Source organism: Trifolium pratense, linkage group LG4, assembly GCF_020283565.1.
Source record: "Trifolium pratense cultivar HEN17-A07 linkage group LG4, ARS_RC_1.1, whole genome shotgun sequence".
NCBI classification, from domain to species: Eukaryota; Viridiplantae; Streptophyta; class Magnoliopsida; order Fabales; family Fabaceae; genus Trifolium; species Trifolium pratense.
In genome coordinates, this window is record NC_060062.1 from 10,299,953 (window position 1) to 10,319,478 (window position 19,526).

General features: G+C 34.3%; 3 protein-coding genes and 1 pseudogene across 3 annotated transcripts; 3 read left to right on the top strand and 1 right to left on the bottom strand.

Annotated features, from left to right (window-relative positions):
- Positions 1-665: 665 nt before the first annotated feature.
- Positions 666-6,897, bottom strand: LOC123923952. The gene is made up of 5 exons (XM_045976704.1): positions 6,739-6,897; positions 6,404-6,614; positions 4,704-6,179; positions 1,495-4,571; positions 666-827 (listed from the first exon to the last, which is right to left on the bottom strand). The coding sequence occupies exons 1-5, from the start codon at positions 6,895-6,897 to the stop codon at positions 666-668; spliced, it is 5,085 nt and encodes a 1,694-aa protein (XP_045832660.1).
- Positions 6,898-7,828: 931 nt separating this feature from the next.
- On the top strand, positions 7,829-9,283 carry LOC123922089 (annotated as a pseudogene).
- A 4,910-nt stretch (positions 9,284-14,193) lies between these two features.
- LOC123921176 (repetitive proline-rich cell wall protein 2) lies at positions 14,194-16,087 on the top strand. Its single transcript, XM_045973605.1, has one exon. The coding sequence runs from the start codon at positions 14,324-14,326 to the stop codon at positions 15,875-15,877; it is 1,554 nt and encodes a 517-aa protein (XP_045829561.1). The 5' UTR covers positions 14,194-14,323; the 3' UTR covers positions 15,878-16,087.
- A 1,666-nt stretch (positions 16,088-17,753) lies between these two features.
- Positions 17,754-18,519, top strand: LOC123921772 (repetitive proline-rich cell wall protein-like). Its single transcript, XM_045974444.1, has one exon. The coding sequence runs from the start codon at positions 17,803-17,805 to the stop codon at positions 18,121-18,123; it is 321 nt and encodes a 106-aa protein (XP_045830400.1). The 5' UTR covers positions 17,754-17,802; the 3' UTR covers positions 18,124-18,519.
- The last annotated feature ends 1,007 nt before the right edge of the window (positions 18,520-19,526 follow it).

Here is a 19,526-nt window from a genome sequence, read left to right on the forward strand (position 1 = left end):
CTTTTACAGAATATATATATTAGTGTTTTTATTTGCAATTTTAATACTAATATTAATATTAATTAAATAAATGGTCTATGAGTCCATGATATACTTAAACACTCATATCTATGTTTTGATTATTTTACTAAATAATTTTGATCACAATGCTATTATTTTTTTCTAAATACTAAAAATTTGACAACCGAGCAAGGTAAAGGGGATAAGACTCCATATATATATCTTTGACATTTTTTTCAAATTTTATTTTTGCATATCAAATAAAGTTTAAGGGCACTAAATGACACTCATAATCCCATTAGAATTTTCCAAAGTTTAAATATCCCTTTAATAAGGGTTTTGAGTGTTTCAAAAATATAAACAATAGTTTTTTTCATATGAAATCATGGAAATTTTTAACACTGAAAATCTAGGACCATAATTATTAATTAAGTGCTGTCCTGTGTGCTATAAAGTGCAACAAGTGCAGATCAGATAAAAGTAAGAGTGTAAGACAAGCAAAATATTGTAACCACAGTAAACAGTATTTCAGTCATACATAATGATAAACATGTCTAAACATAATTAGTGCATATCCACTTAGAGGAAAATTTCAAAATTAACTAAACAAGCAAACTGAAAAACAACATTCTATCAAGAAAGCACAGGTAGTGGCAATATATGACTTAGTCAGAAGGGAAGACAGAACTGAGGAACTTCTCATCTTCATGGTCAATTTGCAGATACTTGGATTCCATTAGAAAATCAATTTCTTCAATCTTGAATTTCAGAAAAAATCCCAATGTGATTAGTTCGGATAGTGCAGGAACATAATCATGATTCTCACCATGGTTGTCAGGATCGGGATCCCACTAAAGATCGTTGGGGTATAAAAAGATCGTAGATCGTAGGATCGTAACAAGGATCGTAAGATCCCACAAATTTTCTCATACATAAAAACATCATTAATATTAAACATAATCAAAACATAAAAACTTCATTAGTCATTAACATAATCAAAATAGCTTAGACTTTTAAACTTAAATAAACTTAAACATAGAAAAATAACTTAGACTCTTAAACTTAAAAACTAAACATAGACTCTTAAACTTAATAGCTTAGATACGGTTGATGAATTAGGGATAGGGATGCGATTTGTATCAAGTAGCCACCAATTCCCCAAGTTAACAAAAGTTCCTCAATTTTCGATCCAAAACGAGCAGGTTTCTAGTTGAAACGGTTCAGTTTCGGGTTGGGGCAGTGCAATATGAACCGGGTCAAAACAGAGCAACCTGGTCGGGTCGGTGCGAAACAGGTTGAAACTTTATTAACCCGGTATGAAACGACGCGTGGAAGATCGCTGATCCTGCGATTTCACGCTCTTCCTCTGCGCTTTCACTGTTTCAGTGTATCTTAGGAGTTTCGAACCGCTCCGGCACGGTGGATGACGGCCATCTCGTAAGATCGTAAGATCTGAGGAGTTAACTCCCGATCTTGACAACCATGATTCTCACACAAAACACCCTCAGATATTGCTTCAGAAAAACTTGTAGCATATTTCAATGAATCACCATCCATATTTTGGATGATAAACTTGGAACTTTGACTTTCCCAACATACACTTTTGTTTGCTTTCTTGGTAATGATGTCTCCTGATGATAGTGACAAACTATAGCTTACATTGATTGGCTCCATTGTTTCATGGAAGCTCAAGTTGAGAAGACTTTGAACTACTTCATGTCTCTTATTTGGTTTCATTTTAAGGTTAGAACATGCAAGAAAACCAAGTATAAGCTTAACCAACCCTTTTAAGTTGAAAATATTATTTGGATCAACATGCTTCGGTTTAACATCATCATTCACTAAGGATGATTCTTCTTTGCACAGTGATTCTGAGATGTTTTTAGTGCACGGTGTCATGTTATGCTGAGGATACCATACAAAAACTTTCTCCCTCTCAAAAAGCTTCTTCATTTGAAAGTTATCAGGAATAAAAACATCTTCCTTATCTACCAGAAATATTTTATTATATCCTGATGTTGCAGGTAGTTTCATCAAACTCTCAGCAAATTTTTTCTCTTGTTTTGTGCTCAAATGTTTCGAGATAGACATCCAGAATCTGCAGTACTCATCATATGACAATTGCTCCATTGAACTCCCCCAATCATTCCAAAGGTCAACGTAATCTTCTAGTGAGGGCTTGTTCTTGACTTCCATTGTAACATACAGAAAGAGAAGAATATCGCTATCGTAGATATCTTCTAGAACATAAAATTTTGAACCGAAAAGTTTAGCAGGGTCGTGTACGACGCATTCATGAGAATCAACCCACTTACCACCACCTTTAACTTTATCAAGAATCCAAATCTTTTTTGCATTTCTCTTCTCAGGTTTCCAATTGTGTTCACATAAGTACTTGTATATTTTCACAATGGTACCATGATCAGAGAGAGAGTCAAGGTGTGTGGCAAGCAAGGAGCATCCCTTCTCAACTTCACTAGTGATCCCTATTGCATTGAGTTCTTTCTGATAAACTGCAATTTTAGGTCCATAAAAGTTCTCGTCAATAAAAGGCCCGTCGGTTGGATTCAAGAAAGAACCCCACTTCGAATTAAAGAACAAACATTTGTCTGGAGGCCTATAACCAGCATGTGTCTTCAACCAACTTCGGGACAATCTTTTCTTCAAATCACCATCTTCTATTGTAGGCTTGTGATCTTGCATTAGAAGTCGGATCCATTCCAGCAAAGAAAATACACTTTTAGCAGTAATGTTGGAAGGATTTGAAGGAAAACTCAGACATTCAGGCAAAAACCTCGCCCCGTCTTTCAATTCAGTAACAACACCGATTCTCTTCAGCTCTTCCTTGTACTTATATATGCTCATACCAAAACGTCTGTCATTATAATCAATGAAAGGGAGACAAGTTATGGAAGATATCGATTTCCACTCCGGACCATATAAAATGCAATTTCTTGGGCACCTAAAACCACCAACCTCGGTATGCAACCACTTCATTTTACTTAGGACGATTGAGAAATCAGAAGGAAAACTGTAGTCGGTTCCCTTCAGCTGCTTGCAACAAGAGAGAAATGAGATAACATGTTGTTGGTTAATTGAAGTTTCCAATGCCTTTTGTTCGAAAAGACTAGCAAATATTTTGATGGCATCCTTAAAATCAACAAGCACCCCTATTTGCTTCAACTCATCTTTGTAACTGAAAATTTTCTCCCCATAAAATTCATGATCAATAACAGAAAAACCATCGAAAACCTTTAAAATGCAGCCCCACACCGGATCATACAAAAAACACTCGTCTGGCGTTTTAAAACCTATGTTTGTCTTCAAGCAGTTCGTTCCCTTCAGTGAATTTAATAGTTTAGTCGGGGCATTCGAGTATTTGATGCATTCAAGCATCAAAAGAACAGCCTCATCTGTCAAAGAAGACAAATTTGATGGTAATTTTAAATGTTCGATGACAACTTGGTGATTTCCAAGTAAGTCAACTATCACTCCTAGCAACTTGAGCTCCTCTTTGTAATTATATATTTCGTGACCAAAATAATCATTATCAATGAAAGGTATATTACTAATCTGTGATGCAACTTTCCATCTAGAATCATTTAATACAGATCCCACAGGAGACCTAAGACCCCAAGATGTCCTTAGCCAACTTTCCACTCTAATGTGGTCGACAAATTTGTCCAAAGGAATCTGACTTTTCCTGAGATATTGGATGAAGTTAAGCATCGAAAGAACATAACTCCCTTGTAAAGAGAAAGAAGCGGCACGAGACATTAGTTCTCTTTCAATGAACTCGAATGCTTCCGCATAACTGAACTTTTTTACTCCAAGCATTGTCAACTCCAGTTTGTACTCATGTATTCTATCCCCATAGAAGCTCTCGTCAATCAGGGCAATGTCAACAAGAACTAAACTACTTTGCAAATATTTTATCAATGATGAGCCAATTAAGAATGACTCTGAAGGAGGCATGTAACCATTACTACATGTAACTTTAAGCCAGTTGCCTTTTCTTATGCATTCCAAGAACCTCATCGGTAGGCCTGTTCCCTTACACCTCAGATTCCGAATCCAATCCAAAAGCAAAAAGGCATTGTCTTTGGTAAGTGGTGTATCTGCGGCCGAAAACCCAGCATTTGGTGGATATATATAAGGTATGTCCGAAGCTTTAACATAGGTTTCAAGAAAATTAATAACCTTCATAGAACTTGTATTTTGGCCTGCATAAGAAGATGCATTTAGGTATGCTTTTCCTAGCTCAACATAACCTTCATTTCTCCATGGATTAGAAATAATCAAATCAGACCATTTGCTCACATTTGCAGGCAGAAGAACCCCTTTTCTACTTTTAGTTATATTTCCATAGTTGTCCACAAGTGGCATAAAACTACATAGGCTAGAAACCTGCAGACTTGACAAATAACCCATTGACAAAGCTACATATAAGAAATGAGCATATGCAATGGCAAATTCGCTGTTATTATTAATAGAACCGAGGAGGACTTTAGCAAAAGCGTAAACATTCAGAGTACCAATATTAAATATTTTTGCTAACCAAGCCAACGATGTACACTTTTTGGGAAATTGTGATCCGCTTATATACGGCGCCTTTGTTTTGTAGTTCCGCTTTTTCCGGCCTCTATTCGTCTTGAGCGGAGACCGCTTGTTAATAATAATATATTTGCCGTTCAAAAAAAACAAACACTTATTGGGAAATTGAGAGATAGCGTGTTGCGTGCTTTCTGGCATAAAAAACTGGTTTGTCTCACATAAAAATACATCGTTCCAGTTGATCAGCCAAGAATAAGTACAAGTCTCAAGTGAGGGTGCTATGTTTACTAGCTTGGCACCTGCACCTAGCTGTCTGCATTCACGAAGACTGAAAAAAGACGGAATCCCATCAGAAGCCACATATTTAATCAATGGAATATTAATGATGTTGGAGCCTTTAAACATTGAAAACCAGTGCCTAGCAACAAACATTAAAATCTTAAGATAGGCATCTTCTGATACTTCATGCACAAGATTAGAACTCTGGATGCACTTTGCATACCAATCAATATTCACTAGTTTCACCCCTAAAAATTTGAGTATGTCACGGTACTCCTTTTTATCGAATGAAGAACTCAAGATTTTTATCCCATCATGAGAAGATAAGTCAGGAAAGTATACTCCTTCGTCGTTGGCCTTTGTCAAAATATTCCAAAATTCATGTAGTAGCCTGCGTACTTCGCAAGGCTTGAAGAACTGCTTCTGCTTTGTGTGTGTCTCAATAGGTAAAATGTTTTCTTCATGCAGTTTTGCTTTGATTTTTTTCCTCATTTGGTTGAAATTCTCAAAAGGAGAACTATCAATTGGAAGGAACTTGAACAAATAAGGCAAGTTGGATACCGGAGCTTGATCTGATCCTGCAACAAATGTTTTGAGTGCATCTACAAAAGCCGATGGTACACATTCAAGTATCCCTTGATTCCACTTATTATCCCATAGAATTGTCTCCCTTGATGAAGCAAGGAAAAAATCTGCTTGAATTATGAAAGGAAAATTAGTGACCATCTCTGTCGGAAGAAATGCGTAGACCCCCGGTAAGGTCTTACCGCGGTAAAGCCTTTCCTGATTTGGGAATGCCAATGTCACAACCCACTCTTTCACATCCTTTTTTGTTTCGACCATGTTTTCCAACCTGACCGGAAACTTTTGCTTCCACATGTAGTAGCTGCATTCCTTCCCGGCGTCACTATTTTCGTCAGCAGAGAGATGGAGTATGTAAGACTCAGCATTCATGTTTTTCCTCGTCACAAAATTAATCTCGCTTGAAATAGATATCGCAGTTACAGCATTATTTTTGGGATCTTCATTAACTTCTCTGACAGAAAGGTGTCTCATTTTATTAAGGAACAAAAGAACTTCTGGATGAATGCTCGACAGCTGCTGCTTAACAGATTCGACCTTCTCCGGCTTCAGAGGTAAGACAATTGTTGTAGTTGGAAGGGAATCTTTACCAATACCATATATATTCTTTATGTCAGTAAGGGTTGGCTTCTCCTCAACCCATTCAGGAACTATATACCCAATACCGCAATGTGGACAAGGCCGCTCATTGAACCGTATTTGATATCCGTTGCTAAAAATATAAGGCTGAGCAGTAACAAGAAACACACTCTTGAAACCAATTCCTGAAATTCAATCATAAAAAGAGATTATGTCACATGTTTGCATCACCTTCTTCAATTTGGCTAATATAATCAATGGATATCCAAAGTCAAACATTATTTTAATTTAAGTAAACCAATGTATCCTCCGCGTGTAACTATAGAGACTAATTCTTCAAGGTAGCCGAGATTCATTATTTTAATCCCTTGATTAACAAGAAACATTTAAATATAAGAATGTGATGTACCTTTCTCTCCTATGTAACCACTGCTCCTATTGCCTTTCTTTGTTGATCGTCCAACACCGCAGACGGAGTCGATGTTTTTTGGAGAGAAACCCTTTCCATTATTGAAAATAAGTAATGTGGCTGGAGCACCGGTAGCAGTTATGTCATTAGAAGTTATAACAAACTCAAGTGTTGGACTCTCTCCTTCAATGTAATGATTGTCTTCAGCATTCTGTTAAATTTAAAAATATTAACTTTAGGGTTTATATGTTTGGATTTAAATGACATGCATGTATATATACTAACAAAGGTAAGAGATGAAACACTAAAAAAGATGAAAAGGTAACTATATATACTTGAATGAGCTCCATGAGAAAATGAACATCTTTTGTGTAAAGTTCAGAAGAGAGATTCTTGACAGCATGATGAAGGTCCTCAGTCAAAAGATTAGGTTCCCCTCCAATAGAGAACTTTGTTCTTCTTATATCTTCAATGTGTTGCCTTGGTGTAACCATTCTTGATTCTTCTCCTACCCTTCAAAATAAACTAGTAGTGAAGCACACACTATGTGTAAAGAGAAAACAAGAAGAGTAATAATAAGTGTTGGATTACTAACCAAGTTATTGTGCTCAAGTGGTTAATGAGCTTCACCAAAGGATGGATTTCGGGAGAACCTGGGTGGAACAATTTTTTGGTCAGACTTTACTTACCTCGCGGCCGAACTCTAGACCACTAGGGCTCCCTTCCCAATAGAGGGTTAAAAAAATAAAATAAAAATAAGTGTTGGATTACTTGAAACGTCAAAAGCAAAGGGAAGATTCCTTGGAGGAGAAGTAAGGCTGAATTTTTTTTTTTAAAAAAAAAAAAAAAAAAAAGAAGAAGAAGAAAAAGAAGAGAAAAGTGTTTCTAATATGGAAGCAACATGGTTTTTGTGGTTTTGTATATAATATATAGCTACGTAAAAACAAATCATATTTTTAAATAACAAATTAATCTTTTAAATTCTAAACAAATCTTTAAAATTTTAAACAGAAATATAAATCTTAAATTCTAATATCATCTTATTTTTTGTTTTTATAGAATATCATCTTATTTTAAATAAAACTAAAATATATTTAAATATAAAATCTTCAAAAAAAATTTACACATTATTCTCGATAGGAAGTTATACGATATATCTATATATAGAACTAAATTGTTTCCTTCTTATTTCTGAACCATATTTATCTTTAATTAAGAAACAAAGCCTAACAATATTTTGGTTAGGAATAATATTATTTTTATTATTTTAGAAGACAAACACAGCTACTATGGTTAGTGTTTGATTTTGGTTTTACCTTTTCAACTATCAAATCTGCATATTTTAATATTGAACCTAAGGTGTTTGAACAAAGTACTCAATGAACACTAGTATATTGATATATCTTACAATCACAATCTTCAAAAATGGCTTTCCAATCACACTTCTCTAAGCATAAAATCATGTTAGCCTCTTACGTTTACCCTCACAAGTTCAATTGCCATCGATTTTACTCTTTTCCAACCCCACAAGTTGACATTGGGTCCGTTTGTATTGACTTATTTTTTTGAGCTTATGCGAAACAACTTATGTAAATAAATAAGTTTTTATTTATTATTATAAGTTTTTCAAGGTATTTTATGATAAAATAGCTTATAAAAATACAATTTTTGTCAGTAAAAAAACTTATAAATTAACATAAAACAAACTATTTTCATAAGCTCAAAAATAACTCAAATTCAAACGGGCTCATTGTCAATGAGATATCTCGTATAGTCAGTGATCACCGCCACCCTCGCCATGATCTAGAACTCTTTCTCACTCCGTATACAACACAAGTATCAACTCATTTAACTGAACAGACTTTGAAAAGGTGCAATCATCTTGCCTTTTCAGCTCACAGATTCTTTCTTTGGGCTTAATCAATTCCGGGTTTTCACCATAGTGTTGTCGAGAGCTTCCACATTTTGGTAGAAACCTTAGCAAGTTCTAAACAATTTGCCATACTTAGGGATTTTCTTATAGAAATGAGAGATCTTCTAGTTGTAAAATCACTAATGAAGTTTTTTGGATCATTTTCAATGCATATAGCCAAGCTGATCTGTCGGATGGTGCAATTCGGTCTTTTGTTAGAATGGATGAATTTGGAATCAAGCCAACTATTATTGATTTTGATTTGCTTTTGTATACTCTATGCAAAAAGAAGCATGTTAAGCAGGCTCAACAATTTTTTTGATCAAACTAAGAGTCGTTTCTTGTTAACTCCTAAAACTTACAGCATTTTGATTTCTAGGTGGGGTAAGGTTGGTGATTCGGGGAATACAAGCTTACCATTGTGAGGTCAATAAGGCTCTAAAGTTAATACCTAGAATGGAAAAAGATGATTGTCTTCCTGATCGCCATACGTATAACATATATGGTGCTATAATTACTGATTATATATGATAGGAAGGTTTGACAAGGTAACTGAAGTTTGGGAAAACATGGAGGACAAGAAATTTTATCCTTCTTGACGTATTCCGTCATGATTCACGGTCTTTGTAAGAAGAAGGGAAAGCTAGAAAAGGCATGTAAGTACTTTGAGATGATGGTTGATGAAGGAATACCACCTTATGGTACTACTATCGAAATGCTAAGGAATCGGCTCACGGGCATAGGCCTCTTGGATAACATTGAAATACTGCTGATAAGATGAAGCAGAGTACATCATTTTCAATCCAAGAATCGGCAAATATTATGATCGGTGCGGTGCTAGATCAGTTCAAAAAACATCGAGATCTCATGAGTCGGACATAGAAAGTGATTGAATAAGTGGTTATTTGTTTCTTAATATTGGTAGGTTGGAAACATTTTGTTTCTGAATATTGCTTCATGCTAATTTGACAAATATGTGGAGTTGCATATCTTTTTACTCCAATGTGAGGGAAACATCATCCAGTCAGAACCAAATAATGTGAAATCAATTATATGCAACAAAATAATAATGTGAAAATAATGCATGGTAAGAGCTCAATTCAAACATAATTTATTAAACAAAAAATCAAATCAATGTAGACATTTAGAATCTCTTGCTGCTGATATGTTGCAGTGTGATCAATCAAATAAAAAGTTACATGTTGTAGAGCCCTTTGTGTATGAAGATAATTTCACTAACATTTGATGCTTTTCATTTATATCCATGGAACTTATACTATTAATCGTCATAGTGTCCAAAACTTTCGAATTCTCTATAATATACTTTGCAAATTTGAGATCGAATTTCGTGCCTTTGTAGCCTCTAATGCAACATGTTTTGAGTTGTGTTGAAAGACATACTGGAACCATCGTCGGATCCATCCAATATTTTTCAACGGTTAGATCCGTCCAATATTTATCATTTGCCTTGTCTAGATCCTATCAACAATTACACATATTTGAATTAGAGTTAGTAAGTAAAAAATCACAAAAAAATAATAAGGAAAAAGTTCTAAAGATCAACAAAACCTGAATGATAAGATTTTGAAGTTTGGGAGAATATTCGAGCATCATTAGCAACCAGATCCACCTCCTATAGCAATTCATATATTTAAAGTTAATTTCCAAGTGACCCAAATTTTGAAACATGGGAAGCTCCATGTAACATGTCACGATCGACTGCACAGATTACACGAAACACGACATTATAAACGTATACTAGTGTGAAATCACAATTTCACCAAACGTTAATTCATAAACATCACATTCTTACGGGATCTAGACGCAAAATCTTTGCCTTACGAACCATAGTAAATGGCATATAAACGTTACTCATCCTTGCTTTGATCAAATTAGGTAAGGCCTTAAACTTTTCTTGGGAACGAAGGCTTTCGAGGTTTTCCAATTGACTACAACTATTACTTTTTGTTACCAAATCCTCTAGAACCAGACATCCTAATAAAAGCTTCTCAAGATGTTCAAGACATTCAAAACGAACATTCTTCGAATGAAAAATTTTAAGAATAGGTAAATGCACGTCCATGTGATGAAAAATATCTCCCACAATTATGTTACTCAACTTAAGAACCTTTAGTGTTCTACAATTGAGAATGGTAGAAGGTAATTCAATTTTACGGGGAAAATATATCGACGGGGCGAGGTAGAAGTTTTGTATTCCTCGTTGTTGTTGTAGTACAAACTTAACAAGGGTTTGTATTCCTAGAATGGTAACAATTTGATAGATCTTTTGGACATCGAAATCGAAACTAAGATGTTTACCACATTTGAAGCTAAACGAATGGATAGGTAGTGTGATGTCTCGCAAGAATTTGATTGAGTGCATACAATGGTGTAAGCAAGACAAACTTTTGAAGGTTTCGTCGTCAAAGTCGAGTGTTAGGACCGAGAGCCAGACTGGCTTCCATCTCTTTGAGAGAACACTTGTGGTTGCAGCAATTTTGGTTGGGAGAAAGGAGAGAATGTGACACAATATTGGATCCGGCAAGTCACTAATCCTATCTGCCGTTATTATCGACGGCCAAGAATATTTTTTCATCCTTTTCTTGTTAGGAGAGGAAGACAGCAACATCTGTAGTGATGGTTAATATTCTGAATCAGATTAGGCGGTCAGGGTCGGAAAAATAAAAAATATATATGGATTCTGATTTTTTTTTATATTTTTAAGACTGATTTATTTATCTATTTATTTGTCCAAAAAAAAAAGACTGATCTATTTATGTTGTTTTTGACTTTTTTATTCTCGAGTTTAATGTTGTGTTGTGGTGATGAGTACATAATGATCTGATACGATGGTGGAGATACTGCAAAGGTGGCGGAAATCTCTCGGTATGATGATGTTTTGAAAAAGATGTGAACCTTATAAAATCATTGAATTTTTATGTTTTGACAGATTGAACAAAAATCATTGAAACGACCACAATAAAACGTCATCATACCGCATTGAAACTCCGTTGCAGTTGAAATTGCAAAATATTTAGCATATATCGGCAGCTATTTAAAACCTTGCCTACAGTCTCAATATATATATATGAAAAACATAAATAATAAAAGTTGCTAATTCTAACACTATGATGGATAATTCGAATTTGATTATTTTGGAATCCGCTTCGAGTGAGCTGTAACAAATTTTCTTTGATGATATTTCTGGAGCATGCATGCCTAGAAATGTGAAGTTAATGATGTAGTTTCTTTTTTTCTTGGGCCTCTATTGTACCAAAAAAAAAAGTTCTAACTCTGAAACAAAGCACACTGTCTTGATCATATTTTTTCTCTTGCTTCAACCTTGCTGCTATTTTATCATATATAGGCTCTGTTTGGCAAAAATAGTTTTTGGCTGATAAGCTAGCTGATAGCTAATAGTTGATGGCTGATGACTGGTGGCTGATGGCTGATAGCTTCTAGTTGATAAGCTGATTGAAGTGTTTGGTAAAATTAGCGGTTCAACTGACTGATAAATGTAAAATGACATAAAAGGACATCTTCAATTCAATAATTTTTTTTTATCAAATTAATACTATTTAAGATATTTAGAATTTAATATTTTAAGTTTATTTTATTTTTTTGGTACAATATTTTAAGTTTATTAATTCAATAAATATATCTTTCAAATATTATTATTAAACTAATTTTTATATGCTGAATTTTTTTAAAAAATATTATTTTCATTTCAGTTGATATGTTTTATAAAAAAATAACAACAAAATATATTCACAATATAGTATAATGGTTAATTATAGTAAGGTACGTTGTTTCAAAAAAATTATAGTAATGTACGTACCTATGAATTGATAAAAAAAAATGTATTTACTATATACATGTGATTTTAAAAGAAGCAACGTTAAAACATGTATTTACTTGTTTTATTTTAAATTCTAATGATAACAAATTATAAAGGGTAAATGTGGATTTTAGTTGAAATAACAAGGGTAAAAGAGGAAGAAAAAATGAAAAGCTAGAAGCTAGAAGCTATAAGCTTAGAAGTTACTTGAAATAGCTTCTGAAAAAGAAGCTAAAAGTCAGTAAAATAAGCTAAAAGCTCTTTCTGAAAAGACTATTACCAAACAAGTCTTTTAGCTTATAAGTCATAAGACAAAAGTTAAAAGCTACCTTTTTTGGCTTGCCAAACAGACCCTGATCTTGCTTAAACCTTTTCTCACACTTTATAAAATGGTTCTATTAAAGAATTTATTTTTTTGGTACAAATTAAAGAATTATTTATAATTTTGACATTTATAAACTTAGTTGTACAAAAAGAATATTAAATACGAAATTTTTTCGATCATGTTATCTTATAGTCGAAGTTATAGTTTTTTTATAAGCAAAATTGTATTATAAGTGAGAACAAAACATTAAATGTTGTGTAAACATAATAAAGGATTATTACACCAATCGGAGTAAGAACAAGCAGACTTACTACCGGTCCGACCACTAATAACCAAAACCACGAGATCGCAATGATATTATCAACCAACTCGGACACATTCGCCACAACCCCTTGAAAAATGATATTGTTTCTCAATCTCCAAATACACCAATTAATCGAAGTTATAGTATCTTAACATAATTAAATACTTACATAATATGCTCTCGATATTTTTTTTAGTTAAAAATCCTAATAAAATATTATCTCTTCGATGTGAGATTATTTTTCGCTTATTGATTTAGAGCACTTTAATTGTATACTGTTTGTATTGAGTTTAATATATAGATGGACTTTTTATGTATGATATTATTAATATTAATATACATTTTGAGGGTGAAAAGTTACATATTGACTTCTTTTTTTTGTTTTTTGCAACATACTTTAGAAACCAATTTAGTGACCGAAAATTGATCAAAAAATCAATCATTAAATTTAGTCACAAAAGCAAACTCTAAAATCGGTCACAAATTTGATCTCTAAAATTAGTCACAAAATCGATCTCTAACCCATCTCTAAAATTGGTCACTAAGATCGGTTGCCAAATTAATCTCAAAACAATTATCCACAAACAAATCATCAAAGTAACATAAAAGTAACATAAAAAACAATTATCCACAAAACAATTATCCACAAACAAATCACCAAATTGTTTTTTTATGTTACTTTCGTTAATTTGGTCTCTATGAGTTACCCACCAAATCATCAAAGTAACATAAAAAACAATTATCCACAAACAAGCGGTTCATATTTCATAAGTTTTTCTTCAAATTAAAAAAAAAAAAGAAAAAAAGAAAAGCAAGTGTTTGATCTTCAATCTTCATCTTCAAATTGATAGAAAAAACTGAGGGAGAATTTTAATGGGCTAAATAAAAAATTGGAATTTTTAAAATTTACAAAAAATATAATTTTACACGACTTCAATAATTATAGAGCGATTTAAATCATGTAAAATCGTTCTATCACGATAACATGCTTAAGCTAAATTCAATCTAACGTTATGCCAGTAAAAAGGTAGTCCTATTGGAATTATTTGTTCTCAATTCATAGCCAAATCTCTCTAAAAATATATAAAGTTGATAATGATTAACATCTCTATTTGTTATCATTTTTAAAAATATCGTAAAATCTTGTACAAGATCTTTTAAAAAGGTCAATAACACACGTCAAAAGAGGATAACAAAATATTTTTGTACTATAATGTCCATCCAATTTTTTCAAACATATAAAATTTCAGATTTAGTAACCAAAAATAAAATAAAAAATCAGATTTAGCTACCACATGAACATGAAAACAAAATCGTAGGTAACATAATTGAAAATCCACAACAACTATTGACTTTTGGTACATGAGAGTGTGCCACATACATCATTCACGGTCTAAGATTGAAACATTCAGCTGTAATTCACGATTAAAGATTAAGACATGCAGTTGTGAGTGAATTCAGTGATTCAGTGAGACCAATGACTAGTATAAAAGCAGATAGTCACTCTTGTGTTTCATGCACCAAAGTCAAAAGTCACTAACATGGCTTCCTCAATCTTTCTAGTGTTGCTCCTTTTTGCTCTCTTTGCAATACCTCAAGGGCTTGCCAACTATGAGAAACCTCCTGAGTATAATCCACCAGTTGAGAAACCTCCGGTTTATCAGCCACCGATAGAGACACCGCCAGTGTACAAGCCACCAATTGAGAAGCCTCCAATTTACCAACCACCTGTGTATAAGCCACCAGTTGAAAAACCCCCAATTTATCAGCCACCTGTATATAAGCCACCAGTTGAGCACCCTCCGATTTACAAGCCACCAATAGAAAAACCACCTATCTACAAACCACCAATTGAGAAACCTCCGACTTACAAACCACCTGTAGAAAATCCACCTGTGTACAAGCCACCTGTAGAGAAGCCACCTGTGTACAAGCCTCCCGTTGAGAACCCTCCAATTTACAAGCCACCGTTGGAGAAGCCACCGATTTACAAACCTCCATTTGAGACACCACCAATTTATAAGCCACCATTCGAGGAGCCACCAGTTCATAAACCTCCATTTGAGGAGCCACCAATTTACAAGCCTCCGTTTGAGAAACCACCAATTTATAAGCCGCCATTTGAGGTGCCACCAATTTACAAGCCTCCGTATGAGAAACCACCTGTTTACAAACCTCCGTTCGAGGAGCCACCAATTTATAAGCCGCCATTTGAGGAACCACCGATTTACAAGCCTCCATTCGAGAAGCCACCAGTTTACAATCCACCAATAGAAAAACCACCTATTTACAAACCTCCAATTGAAAAGCCTCCGACTTATAAACCACCGGTAGAGAAACCACCAGCATACAAGCCACCAGTAGAAAAGCCACCAATTGAGAAACCACCTTTGTATAAGCCACCTGTTCAACAACCCCCTGTTTATAAACCACCAGTGTACAAGCCACCAGTAGAAAAACCACCAATTTACAAGCCACCAGTTGAGCAACCTCCTGCATACAAACCACCAACAGAGAAACCACCTGTGTATAAGCCACCAGTAGAAAAACCACCAATTTACAAGCCACCAGTTGAACAACCACCTGCATACAAACCACCTACTTACAAGCCACCAGCAGAGAAACCACCTGTGTATAAGCCACCAGTAGAAAAACCACCATTGTATAAGCCACCGGTTGAGAAACCACCAGTTTACAAGCCACCAACAGAAAAACCACCATTCTACAAGCCACCAGTTGAGACACCCCCAGTTTACAAGCCACCTGTAGAAAAACCACCAGTATACAAGCCACCTGTAGAGAAGCCGCCAGTGTACAAACCCCCAATTGAGAATCCACCGATTTACAAGCCTCCTTTCGAGAAGCCGCCGATTTACAAGCCTCCATTTGAGAAACCACCTGTTTATAAGCCTCCCGTTGAGGAGCCACCATTTTACAAACCTCCGTTCGAAAATCCGCCCATTTACAAGCCTCCATACGAGAAACCACCACTTTACAAACCTCCATTTGAGAAACCACCACTTTACAAACCTCCATTCGAGGAGCCTCCTCACCACCCAAAGTACCCTCCGGCTGATGATGCTACTCATTTTTAGAACATGCTATGCTAAGTAAAGATGGTTAAATAAGAAATATATAGTTTTCAAAGCAAGGATTATATATTCTTGGAATCTTTATTTCAATCACTTGTTTTCATTGCTATGGCCAATACAAGAATGTGAGTGTAATACAGTGAAAGAAAATGGTGCCTTTGTACTCCAAATTATGAATTATAAGTACTTTTGATTTTGTCTTGGTTGACTAAATTGGACTCATCATACTCTTGTTAATTCCCTGTCATATTAGTAAGGTGCATGAAAATTCAGTCTTGAGAGGTAGACATTAAGACTAATTAATTTATGTTTAATTTTTTTTTTTTTTACAAAAATTTATGTTTGAATTTAGAATTTACTACACAAACCTAAATTTAGTTGGAATTTTTTGACATGATGACACACTGATAATTGACTCGGTGGTTGCTTAGTTTCAACTGGGAAAATAACTTTGATAAGAAAATTTGGCAAAAAGTAGCATTCACTCTTATGCCTCTTAAGAGTGAATAATTATTTTGCTCTTTACAATTATAAGGTGGACAAATTATATTCACTCAAATAAGCAAAATGACAATATATAATCTCTTAAATTAAAAAACGGCAGTCTCTACCAAAAAAAAAACGACAGTCAATTTAGCTAATTTTTTTAATTTAGAATCACAACTTTCAAAGCTTTAAAGTTGTCCGATGCATTTTGTCAAAAAAAAAACGGTGTCCGATGCATCAATTAAGAGAGTAATTGATTTTTAGATCGATGTTTTCTAAAGAGATATATTTTGGTGGATGAATTAATTTGCTGACATTTTTTTTTAATAATGAGGGTTTAAGCCTAGAAAAAAAAAAGATTATTACAACACCATACGAGCGGTAGTTATCCCCAAAACATTAGCTAGAAATACATGGTTAATGCCAGTCGGATATATATCAAAGAAAACACATTCATCCTCTATGTTACAACCCATATTGGCTTGAGCATATACACATTGATTTACTTCACAATACGAGGTGAACCGCAACCTCTCAATCTAAAGCTATATTATTAAGCGTCAAATCTTATCAACTAAAGTCCTTCCACTACTGCTAGCTATTTGAGCCCTAGAATCAACATGTAGTTCCGCACAATGAAAATTAAACCTTCTAGCATATTTGAGCCCTTCAAACCCTCCCCACAATTCCACTATATATGCATTACCATGCCAAATGAATTTAGCAAAACCTCTAATGAATTAGCCGACAAATTTTATCATATAGATTATTCACACAAAGTTTTAAAGAAATTAAAAAAATATTTGATATGTTATTGAAACCCACCAAGATTAACAATTTATGAATTTTTATTAAATACCGTTAATTTTTGTGGGTCTCAATAACACAGAAAACTCCAGATCTGCAGGAAATTACTTTAGTGACGAAATTGGGAGGAAAATCCTTGAGAATACTTGTGGATTTTCCTGAAATTGCCAAATCCGCAAGAAATTACTTCCTAGTGGCAAAATCCGCAAGAAAATCCTTAGAAATACTTGCGGATTATTTTCCATCGAAAAATCGCAAATTTCTAGTAGTGTATGTGGTTACAAGAGTTCGGTCACAAAATTTGGCTATCCACACAAAATTAGTAGAAATAGAAAGGAAAAAAATATTAAATAATATGTTTTAAAATAATTATGTGAGTATGATCACATCTTATAATCAAACTCTTGACACCCATTCAAGTAATTTTCATGAAACAATTTTGCCATGATGTGACTTGTCCACTCCAAGTGGCATATAATTTGAAACATCACAATCTTATGAAACAAAATCACTTGTATCAATGTGGAAAATAATTCACAGTAAATGAGTGGACTTACAAAGACCAAGACTAGTATAAAAGAAGCTTATCACTCTTGTGTTTATACACCAAACTCACAAATTAAAATCACTAAGATATGGCTTCCTTTAGCTTCTTAGTGTTTCTCCTTGTTGCTCTAATTGTTATTCCTCATGGGCTTTCACAGTATGGGTATGGGCCAATTCCCCCTCAGTATTCCGGCCCTGGTCATCCACCCTATAGACTACCAACTGAGAAGTTACCGGCCGGATACTCGCCTTCACAGGAGAAGCCATCGGTGTACAAATCACCGGTGTACAAACCACCAGTAGAGAAACGGAAATCATCACCTACCTCTAGGGGACCAGTTGACAAACCACCGGTTGAGAAGCCGTCTGTCTACAAGCCATCAGCTGAGAAACCAACTTATACGCCATAAGTTGAGAAGCCAACGGTTTATTAGTCTCCATAGGAGACACCAAGTTAATGCCCAAAGTACTCCAGAAGATGATGCCCAAAGTACGATAGCATTAAATATATGCCTATTAAGTACTCCCTCTGTCCCAAAATATAAGCAAAAAGGGGTCAACAAAAGTGAATGTATTTAGACTAAATTTTAAACCAAATTCATCAACTTTCGTTGACCACTTTTTGCTTATATTTTGGGACAGAGAGAGTAATATATTATATAGTTTAAATAAAGCAAAGGATTTTAGGTTTTTAATTAGCATCTAATTTCAAACCTTTGTTTACATTGCTATATGTTGCCAAGACAATAAGGTGGATGTAAAATGAGCAAGAACATATATATGAATAAGAGCTCTACTATTATTAATTTCTAAATTGCCTCAATAAACTCATGTACTTAATAATTAGATTTAGTAAATGAACTCAAATAATTCAAGTGGCTAATGAGTTCTGCTATAAGGACGAATTATTTTAGAGAGCATGAGTACGATTTCCGATTAAAATAATCTTCGACACTAGGTTTTATTTACCTTTCGACCGAACTCTAAATTATCTGCAAACTTCACTTTTTTTCGAGAACTGGAGAGTTAACACCAAAAAACTTCAATAATTCTAGTTAGTTTTTTCTCATACTAATAATTATAAAAGTGCATAAAAGCTCTTACATAAAACTAGATAAATTGTGTATTTTTTGTGTGTTAATTATGTGGTTTCTAGAGAAAATGAGACCTAGTAATCTGCAATTTGGCTGCAAATTAAAATGATGAGTGATAATACTACACTAAAATCATTTAGGTCTCAAATTAAAATGATCTAGGGTTGAAAATATTTATGAGAAGTGGTATATTACCAAGTATTTTGGATCTTGTGTAGGTTGTAGTGCTGGTACATGCTAAATTTGGAAGAGAATCAAATGAGGAAACAAACATATGAACAAGGTACATATCTTAACTGATCGTTAGTTGGTTTAGTGGTGATTGGCGCTGACTTGGTAGGGAGAACTGCGGTTCGAACCCCCGCAACTGTGATCAGGAGGGGGCTGAAACCACTTGATGTCAAAACTGACCCCTGAACCAGATTAAACTGATGGTGAAAAAAAAAAGAGTAATACATATCTTATATGCCTATTGTTGGCTCTTGGAGTGATGCATTGACAAAGAATGACAATGTTCGAGATCTCACTTATTCGAATCTTATTGTTATTGGTGAAAATATTAAGGGCAAAATGTGTTTTTGCCTCCTATAATATTAGCATATTTGAATTTTAGTCCTTAAAACAAAATTATCTCAATTTGCCACTATAATTTTAGATGCATTTCCTTTTAGTCCCTAATTTGGCCATGTTACGCAAAAACGCCGACATGGTCAGAATCT